This window comes from Prionailurus viverrinus, chromosome D2 (genome assembly GCF_022837055.1).
Source record: "Prionailurus viverrinus isolate Anna chromosome D2, UM_Priviv_1.0, whole genome shotgun sequence".
Classification (NCBI taxonomy): domain Eukaryota; kingdom Metazoa; phylum Chordata; class Mammalia; order Carnivora; family Felidae; genus Prionailurus; species Prionailurus viverrinus.
The window spans coordinates 30,672,392-30,682,922 of record NC_062571.1 but is presented as its reverse complement, the minus strand read 5'-3'; the positions used below and the strand labels follow the sequence as shown (position 1 = coordinate 30,682,922).

Below are 10,531 nucleotides of genomic sequence, written 5' to 3'. Positions count from 1 at the left end.
TTTACCACATCACTCTGGTTCCTTCCTTAACAGCACTCATGACCTGAAATCATTTTGCTTATTTGTTTGCTTGCTCCATGAGAGCAGGACCTTCTTTATCTTGTTCATCACTGTATCCTTTATGCTTAGAAAAGTGAGAACAGTACCTGATCCACAGTAAACATTTAATAATGAATATTAAATATTGAGTGAGTTACACATTGCTTTTATACTCAGATTTTTTTTCCTGACAAATTGATCTCAGAGGAAAAGCAAGGTGTTTATCACACATACATAAACGTTATAGAATCTTAGAGTTGACTGAATCCTAGGCTTTCTGAGGCAAATTCAGAGCTATCCTCTGTATCAAATCTTACAACTGATCTTGATTTTTATGCTGGATAGGGACTCCATTTCAATTCTGCATTTCTTGAAATGACTAACATATATTATCAATGTTATTTTGCAGTACATATCCTTTGTTTAATAGTGCTTAAAAGTTTATAAACTTACCAAAATTCTGATAAGAAACTCAACCAATAAGATTTTTCTGGCACAGACAGGATCTCAAATATTCTTCAATGGATGAGATTTTAGTGTTTTCTAACTGTGCAATGATGCCAAAGAAATATCATTCTTTGGCTTCAAATAAAGGAATACCTTTGAAGTATCAAAAATAAAACTAATTCTTGTAAGAAAACAAAAGAGTAAATGGAAGCTTTTATTAGTGAAACAAGTCAATTTATTATTTTCCAGCAAGGCCTTTTCCTTCTATAAATGAGACGACTACTTTACAGTACTTTACAACATAACTTAGTTTTTTGATGTTTTCAGAAAATGAAAGATTTCTCTGGAAATTAGGAAAGTAAATATTTGGGGAAGAATAACTACAGGAAGTTACTTTTCAATTAACAGGCTTGTCTACCGGTATATAACTACAGAATTTTTCTTCTTAATAAAGCTATCAATACTAGCCAACAAAGAACCTACCTTTAGAAAACTGAGTCAGAAAGGTTTCTACTTAAATAGGAAATAAGCAATCTAACATACCAATCACACATCACCTTAACAAGGCAATTTACATAATTAGGTATAAATTATTATCTTTATGTTGATTAAGGTCCTAGCAAAAACTCAATTGGTCTGTTATCTCAAGTTCAAACTACACTCACCTGGCTCTAAAGGTAAACTTCACAATGGAATTGAGCCTGTTTGACTAAGGGAGAAACTCTCTTTAATATTGCACATTTTCTTTCATTAAAAACAAGGATTATTAAGTCAGGGCCATCTTGGTTCTGAATCTCTCCATTTTTGTTGGAAGAAGACTCACCATCTCTTTACTAAGTTCTAGCTCAACTTCTATCTCCTGGGCAGCCTCAGGGTGCTTTTCACAATAATCAACAATAAATTTGTAATGTTCCAATGATGTTGCCAAATTTTCTAGCTCTTTCTTGGGATCTGCAGTGATGATTTTGCCATAGAGACGGGCAACTCGAAACTTAGCTAACATGGCAGGGCGAAGAACATCTTCCCCTATATGCTCAGGAAATACTTTGTTTGGGTCTCTCAGGGAGTCTAAAAAGAGCTGGTAGTACTTCAGTGCTGACTTATTAAGATTATTTATTTTTTTCACAATGTGTGAATCAGGATCCCTCAGCTTGTCAGCAATGGCAACCTTCAAATCCATCATATCATAGTAAGCATGTGCAATCTCAAACTGAATCTGTCTGTTGACCAACAGGTAATACTGTGGATTCAGGTCTACAATGAGGGGCTCTAACATGGCTATTCTACGTTTATGCATCTTGCACCGTCTCTCCATATCGGTCTCAAAGAATGCAAGCACCTTAAACAGAGCACTGTGGTCTTGGACAACTTCAATATGGTCAGTGACATAACCATCAATCTGAAAGAACTCTTTTGCCTCAAATACATAGTGTTGACCCAATAAGAAAAGTTCTCTGGCTTCTTCAAAATCTAAAGGTCTCAAATAGCTCACTTTCTCTTCCACCGCAGAGATGGCATCACACAGCTCACCGGTTCCAAACTGCACGGCTTTTTTCCTCACGCTTTCTTCCTCATCTAGTTCCTTTTTCCTCAAAGCTCTAAGTTCAGACTGTTTATCAAGATCAAGCTCTCCTATGTTGTCCTGAAACAAAAACATAAATTATGGTTAGGTAGGACACTGATCTCCTGCTCTCAAATAATATGGTAAATTTAAGAGTAAAGAAAAGAAAGCCCTCTTCCAGCTGGAGTTAAAGAGATACTATAATCTTTTTTTTTTTTTTTTAATGTTTATTTATTTTGAGAGAGAGAGCGTGCACACATGCATGCTAGCATGCAAGCAAGCGGCAGGACAGAGAGAGAGGAGAGAGAACTCCTCCAAGCAGGTTCTGCCCTGTCGGCACAGAGCCTGAGTCAGGGCTTCAACTCACAAACTGTGAGATCAAAAACCTAGGCTGAAATCAAGAGTTGGATCCTTAACCAACTGACCCACCCACGCACCCCAGGAAGTACTATAATCTTAAATACCTTTTAAAACTTTCTTCTAATTATATTTCACTTGTATTAAAAATGTAAGAAACAGGGGCGCTGGGGTTGCTCAGTAGGTTGAGGGTCCAACCCTTGGTTTCGGCTCAAGTCATGATCTCACAGTTTCCTGAGTTTGAGCACCTCATCAGGCTCTGCGCTGGCAGCGTGGAGCCTGCTTGGGATTCTCTCTCTCTACCCCTCCCCCACTCATTCTGTCTCTCTCAAGATAAATTAATAAACTTTAAAAAATGGTTAAAGTGGTAAATTTAAAAAAATGTAAGAGGGGGCGCCTAGGTGACTCAGTCAGTCCGTTGAGCGTCCGACTTTGGCTCAGGTCATGATCTTGCAGTTCATGAGTTCGAGCCCTGCATCAGGCCCTGTGCTGACAGCTCAGAGCCTGGAAACTGCTTTGAATTCTGTGTCTCCCTCTCTCCCTGCCCCACCCCTGCTCGCACTGTCTCTCAAAACAAATAAACATTTAAAAAAAATGTAAGAAATAGGAAAAATTATTTAAACAAATTAAGCTGCTTATATATGACTTTCCTCTTTGGAGAACTAAAACTCATTTATAGTTTCTTCTTCAGGTAAGACAAATGCATATGAAGGAACTTTAGAGACTCTGAAACATTATACATATGTAAGACTATAATCTACATCCTAAAATGTTTCACAGAGGTGTGCCTGGGTGGCTCAGTCGGTTAAGCCTCTGACTTCAGTTCGGGTCATGATCTCCCAGTTCAACACGGAGTTCGAGCCCCGTGTTGGGCTCTGTGCTGACAGCTCAGAGCCTGGAGCCTGCTTCAGATTCTGTGTCTCCCTCTCTCCCTGCCCTCCTTTGCTCACACACACTCTCTCTCTCAAAAATAAACATTAAAAAAATTTTTTTAATATTTCACAGAGACACCATTAAGATTAATGATATGATATTTATGCTAGAAGGTATTTAGTGAAATGCAGAGAAACGTTCTAGGTCTCAAAGACACTAAAGTGAAGATACAGTTTAATCTACCATCATAGTTAAAGTTATCTCCCCTACTTCTCAGGGGAAAAAAAAAAGTAAAATGGTTTAAAAAATAGACTAAGCTTGGGGCGCCTGGGTGGCTCAGTCAGTTAAGCGTCCGACTTCAGCTCAGGTCACGATCTCACGGTCCGTGAGTTCGAGCCCCGCATCCAGCTCTGGGCTGATGGCTCAGAGCCTGGAGCCTGCTTCCGATTCTGTGTCTCCCTCTCTCTCTGACCCTCCCCCGTTCATGCTCTCTGTCTCAAAAATAAATAAACGTTAACAAAAAAAAATTTTTTTAATTAAAAAAAAAATAGACTAAGCTCATCCTCCTCAATAAAACTGAACATGAACATCAGATCCCTCTGTGCTCAACCCCCAAGCCCTTTGTTCCTTCCACTCAAATTGTCCCTAGATCTGCACTGTTCAGAACAGTAGCCATTGGCCACATTTGGATGACTACTGGGCATTGGAAATGTGGGAAGTTCAAACTGAGATGTGGGCTGTATGTATAAAATATACACCCAATTTCTAAGACTTAATACAAAAATAATTTTAAATCTCTTTAATACTGATGACTTATAGAAATAACAATTTTTTTATATTCTGGGCTTAAAGAATATAAAATTAATTCACCTTTTTTTCTTTTATAACGTGGCTATTAGAAAATTGAAAATTACAGGGGTGCCTGGGTGGCTCAGTTGGTTAAGTGTCCAACTCCTGGTTTCAGCTCAGGTCTTAAACTCACAGTCTGTGAGTTTGAGCTTTGCATCATGCTCTGTGCTGAGGGCACAGAACTTGTTCAGGATTCTCTCTGCCCCTCCCCTACTCTCTCAAAATAAATAAATAAACCAAAAAATTTTTTGAAAATTACATACATGGCTGGTATTCTATTTCTATTGGACAGCGCTGCTCTACAGGTGACTCTGTTCACACCCATGGCTGCAACTGCCATCCATGGGAGGATGTATAGCTATAAATGTATAGCTACAGCCCACACCTCTTCTCAAGCTCCAGACCCGTAACTACAGCTCCCTGTATGACCTCTCCTGTAAGAACACTCAGAGGTTCTGCGTCCACAGGATGTCCACAATGGAACTCTATTCTTCTTCAGCAGTTTCCTGTCCTAGTGTTGTTTTAGTGAAGTAGCCTCCATGAACACGGACAGCCAACAACCTAGGAATCCTCCTTGAGATGTCCCTCTGCTCTCCCCTTTATCCTTCACATTCAATCTATCACCAAGTCCTTTACATTTTGCTTCCTAAATACCTCTGGAATCCATTCTTTCTTCTATCTCTTCTGCCACCACCCTAGATCAAGCTCCCTTCACATCTCACCTAGACTGTTCCAGTGGTCTTCTAACTAATCACCCTCCTCCACTGTTGCTTCCCAATTTATTCTCCATTCTGCTACCTAAATGATTGTCCCAAAACCCTTTAAGTCTTCATTCTCGAAGGCCCTGCTCATTCCAGCTCCTTTCTGCCTCTGTCTTATATCACCTGCTCTCCCACTCCACTCCAGACTCACAGGCCTTTGTTCCATCCTGTCTAATTCACACTCCCTGTGCCACAGAACATGCTGTTTCGGCTGGCTGGAATGCCGTGCCTTCTTTTCTCCAGTCTAACTAATTTCTACTCATTCCCAGAGCTTCCTTCAAATGTTACTTCCTCCTATTATGTCTTCCATCATGGGTCTCTCCTCTGTGGACTTATCAAAGTTGCACTTTTACGTGAAGTAAAAAGCCAGGTCTATTCTTCTTCATCACAGGACAATGACTAGCATAGAGCTGGCATAAATAAATTTGTGTAGTCTTAAGCTTGGATTGAAGAACACTTTTCAGGTAAAAAGATGATCGAAGGATGAAATCAAACTAACAATCAGATTAAGGAAAATCTGAGTAATTCAATAGCTGGCAACTATTTGGGTTTAAAGTAAGCAGGTGATAAGTTCTAGTGTCCAGTCTGGAAAATATCAACTAAATGAAGGGTATGAGTTAAATTACAGTGTATTTTACCTCACACAATTATTTCAAACCCAACCCCTAAGTCTCCAAAATTGTATTTACTCACTTGCTTTCAGGCTGCTTGTTTATTTACATGTTTTTTAGACCACTTTCTGAGCAGAAGAAAGCCGACAGCTCTTCCTGGCTCCAACTTCTCTAGACGAAAGACTCCCAGTTCTCCCCACTTCCTTTCTTTCCCAAATATGCCTCATCTTTACCCTCTACCTCTAAAATGCTCTAATCTTTGCACGACATATCCTTCTGGGGTTTTATGATTTGTTTGTTTAGTTTCATTTCATCTACTGGTTTAATAGGTTCTATATTACTGCTAGTAAAACTTATTGTACTTTAATGCATGCATGCAAAAAAAAAAAAAAAAAAAAAAGCGTTACTCCTCCAGGAAAGTCTTCTATGTATCTACACCTAGTATATTGCAACCAAATGATTTTTCTCCTTAGTGGTTAGAAACTAGGATTCAGTACGGATTAGTAATGATGATGATAACCATTAACATTTATTGAGGACTTAGTATGTCTAGGGCACTTTTCTGAGCCCTTTGCATATATATTAATTTAACTCTGATAACAATATTAAGTACTATTATTTAAAAAAATTTTTTAATGTTTATTTATTTTTGAGAGAGACAGAGCACAAGCAGGGGAGGGGCAGGGAGAAAGGGAGACATACAATCAGAAGCAGGCTCCAGGCTCTGAGCTATCAGCACAGAGCCCGATATGGGGCTCGAACTCACAAACCATGAGATCAAGACCTGAGCCAAAGTTGGATGCTTAACCGACTGAGCCACCCAGGCGCCCTAAGTAAGTACTATTATTATTTCCATCTTCTTTGTGATAATATTGAGACAAAGAGAGTTTAAGCAAATTGCCACACACATACAGCTATAAACTGGCAGGGCTGTTTCCAGATATATATTTTTATAAAAATAATATAAATATACTTATATACTGTATAAAGTGTATAAAGGTTAGTAAGAATTGTTTCCTACCCTCAAATTGCTTATAGTCTAAAAAGAGGTGAAGGAATAAGATACGAATATGAACAGAGCTAATACAAAGCAAAACCTAAGTGATTTATGAAAGGCAATGAAAGTTCTATGGAGTTTAAAGGAGAGAAATGATATCTGTACAATATGAAGAATTACTCACTGAATAATTAATTTATTGAGAACCTATAATGCCTGGAGATAATGATAATATGAATATGATGCAGTCCCCACCTCTCAAGAAATTTATATTCTATCCAAAGAAGAGTCTCTAAGGAAGAAGTGGTATTTGAGATGGACCTTGAACACTAAGATTCTAAAAGGCAGAGATGGGAGAGCCAGAAATATTTGAGAGCATTCTGCATGCTTTGCATAATAAACATGCAATGAGCCCAATGGGCATAATTCCCAGTTTAGGCTTTTACTTACATCCTGCTTATTTAAGAAAGAAAAGGCATTACCTGCATGGAAAGCTGGGCATTCTGCAGGAGAGTCAAACAATATTTGATCCAGCATCTTGCTATTTCTCCTTTTCTTTGATGATAAAGCTCTGGCACATCTCCTTCAGCTTCAGTAGCTAAAATCACATAACATGATTTATCTAAGTTAATGGCCACAATCGTAATTTGCATTGTGTATGACATTCTTTTTACACCACTTCTTCCTGAATTTAAAACGAACAGATTCTCACTGAAGCCACAGGGAGGGAGGGGGGGGGGGACCCACCCAAAATTCCTACTACCAGAGGAAGTAGGAATAATCTCTGCTATTATTTTTGTACATTTCTTTCCAATTTTTTCTTATGTGTTATCTGTAGGCAAAAACTAAGGTCACACTGTATATTCCATTTTGAATACAGATTTTTCCTTATATATTATACCACTAACATTTTACCCATATCTTATCAACTCTAACATTTTCAAGTACAGCATTATATAAAATTAAAGAGATGCTCCCTACTTTATATAACCATTCTTTTACTTCTGGGCATGCATTGTTTCCAATTCTTCTATAACAAGCAAGTCTAAACAGAAAGATCTCTGTGCATAAATCTGTCTGAATTTTGGATTATTTCCTTAGGACAGATTCCTAGAAGGAGAATTTACTGGGTCAGAGTTTGTAACATCCTTTGTAACGTGAGGCAACATTTTCCACCACATTAGATTTAATGCAATATTACTATGAATCTGTGTACTTTCCTCTGTAGTCCACCTTTTCCCATCAACATGGTGTGCCACCAACACCAAGTACAGCGAACCCAGTACCCAGCTCTCCAAGGAGACAATCAAGTCACTACATCCCGTGCAACACAGAAACATGGCACTGAAACAAGTCACTGATGGTTTATCTCCTTCAGATGAACATTTGTTTCAGCAGAAAAAGTAGTTTTTGTCTCCACCAGTAAAACTAAGGAAACAACATACAGTCGATTCTCATCATCTGTGGTAGTCATGTTCCAAGAAGTCACCGTGAACGCTGAATTAGCAAATGCTAAAACATTGCTCCTGAGGAAAATATACGGCTAGATTCCTTTGAGCTTCTGGTCACATTTTTATTAACTGATTATTTTAACTGTGTTTCTGTTTAAAGATTCCTTATTTAATATATATTGTTGACTCATTAACACTGAACTCATAACCAACAGCACTACAACTTGTGCTAACGCTGTCATTTCTCCATAAGGTCCATCACAGCCTTCATGTGCTTACGGACACTGGACAGCAACTTTAGCACTCCATTTGGAGGCCATTTTAAACAGTGAAATTGCCAACAAAAAAAAAACAACACAAAATGTGAAAAATGGGGTACTAAATAAACCACAAAAAGGACATTTCTTTACTGTATGAGAATTGAAACAAGAAGGCAGAGTGTTGCCTTGTTCAACATCAGCTGGGAATGTGCATCTCAGGTGACTCAAATGTCTGCAAATGACCACAGAAGTGCCCCCAAGTACTGTGTTTGGGGTTACAAGTTAATTGTAGCAACAGGTGAATTTGCAAGTTTGGAATCGATAAATAATGAGGACTGACTATACTTTGGAACTTGTACTTAGATATGAAGTCCTTTTTCTTTCTTTTTCAGAAATAGCTTGTAGATCTGGGTACTTGACTTCGTTAAGGTTTGGAAGCAAAAATTACCCGGTTGAAAATTTAGTAAAATGTGCTCAGGGGCCCTGTGTAAGTATGTTACTAATTTTATAATAATAAAAAGTATGAATTTTTTTTAATTGAGGTACAACTGACATATGACATTTTAGTTGAGCCTTGAACAACACAGGTTTGAACTGCACAGTCCTATTTATACATGAATTTTTTTAGTACAGTACTGTAAATGTATTTTCTCTTTCTTATGGTTTTCTTAACAGTTTCTTTACTCTGGCTTATTTCATTGTAAGATTAGAGTATATAATACATATACAAAATATGTGTTAATTGTTATGGTAAGGCATCTGGTCAACAGTAAGCTCTTAGTGATTTAAGTTCTGGGGAGTCAAAAGTTATACATGGATTTTTAACTACACAGGAGATAGGCACCCTGACACTCCACATTATTCAAGGATCAACTATAGTGTTATACACACAAAGATTTGATGTTTGTATGCACTGTGAAATGATCATTACAGTAAGTCTGGTTAATACTTATCACCATACACAGTTCAGTTTTTCTTGTAATGAGACTTTTTTTTTTAATGTTTATTTATTTATTTATTTTGAAAGAGAGAGAGAGCACAAGCGGAGGAGGGGCAGGCAGAGAGAAAGAGAGAGGGAGAGAGAGAATCCCAAGCAGGCCCTGCACTGTCAGCTCCGAGCCTGACATAGGGCTTGAACTCTTGGCACACCAAGAGGTATATCTTTAAAGTCTTATTATAAGGGGCGCCTTGGTGGCTCAGCCCATTAAGCATCCAACTCTTGATTTTGGCTCAGGTCACGATCTCATGGTTTGTGAGTTTGGGCCACACATCGTGGGTTTGAGCTCCGCATTAGGCTCCCTGCTGATAACGTGAGGCCTGCTTGGGATTCTCCCTCTCTCTCTGCCCCTCCCCTGCTCCTGCTACCTCTCAAAATACATAAATAAACTTAAAAAAAAAAAGATAGGGGCGCCTGGGTGGCTCAGTCGGTTAAGTGTCCAACTTCAGCTTGGGTCACGATCTCGCAGTCTGTGAGTTCGAGCCCCGCGTCAGGCTCTGGGCTGATGGCTCAGAGCCTGGAGCCTGCTTCCGATTCTGTGTCTCCCTCTCTCTCTGCCCCTTCCCCCGTTCATGCTGTCTCTCTGTCTCAAAAATAAATAAAATCTTAAAAAAAAAAAATTAAAAAAAAAAAAAAGATATACCCTCTTAGCAACTTTCCAATACTCAATACAATATTAGCTATAGTCACCATGCTGTACATTACCATCCCATGACTTAATCATAATTGGAAGTTTATACCTTCCACTAAACAGGATTTTTTTTCTCCTTCTTTTCCTGAATAATAATCTACTGTATATATACATCACACTTCATTCATTCATTCATTCATTCATTCAATTATCTCCAGGGACAGAATTTAGTGATTCATCATGTACATGTAACACCCAGTGCTCATCCCAACCGATGTTTTCCTTAATGCCCCTCACCCCTTTAGCCCTTCCCCCCACCCATCACCCTGCCGGCAACCCTTGGTTTATTCTCTGTATTTAAGAGTCTCTTATGGTTTGTCTCCCTCTGTTTTTGTATTATTTTTGCTTCTCTTCCCCTATGTTTATCTGTTTTGTTTCTTAAACTCCACATATGAGTGAAATCATATGATATTTGTCTTTCTCTGACTTACTTAGCTTAGCATAATACACTGTCCATGCTGTTGTAAACGGCAAGATTTCATTCTTTTTGATTGCCACGTAATATTCCACTGAACATATATACCACATCTTCTTTATCCATTCATCAGTCAATCGACATTTGGGCTCTTTCCATATTTTGGCTATTGTCGATAGTACTGCTATAAACACTGGAGTGCATGTGCCCCTTTGAATCAGC

At 38.5% G+C, this 10,531-nt stretch overlaps 1 protein-coding gene across 1 annotated transcript in view; it reads right to left on the bottom strand.

Moving 5' to 3' along the window:
* Positions 1-703: 703 nt before the first annotated feature.
* KIFBP (kinesin family binding protein) overlaps positions 704-10,531 on the bottom strand; it is a 35,149-nt gene continuing 25,321 nt past the window's right edge. Inside the window, exons 6-7 of the mRNA XM_047824468.1 lie at positions 6,978-7,093; positions 704-2,128 (exon numbers count right to left, since the gene is read on the bottom strand). Coding sequence (XP_047680424.1) covers positions 1,253-2,128; positions 6,978-7,093 — 992 coding nt within the window. The 3' untranslated portion in view covers positions 704-1,252. The remainder of the gene's footprint in view (positions 2,129-6,977; positions 7,094-10,531) is intronic.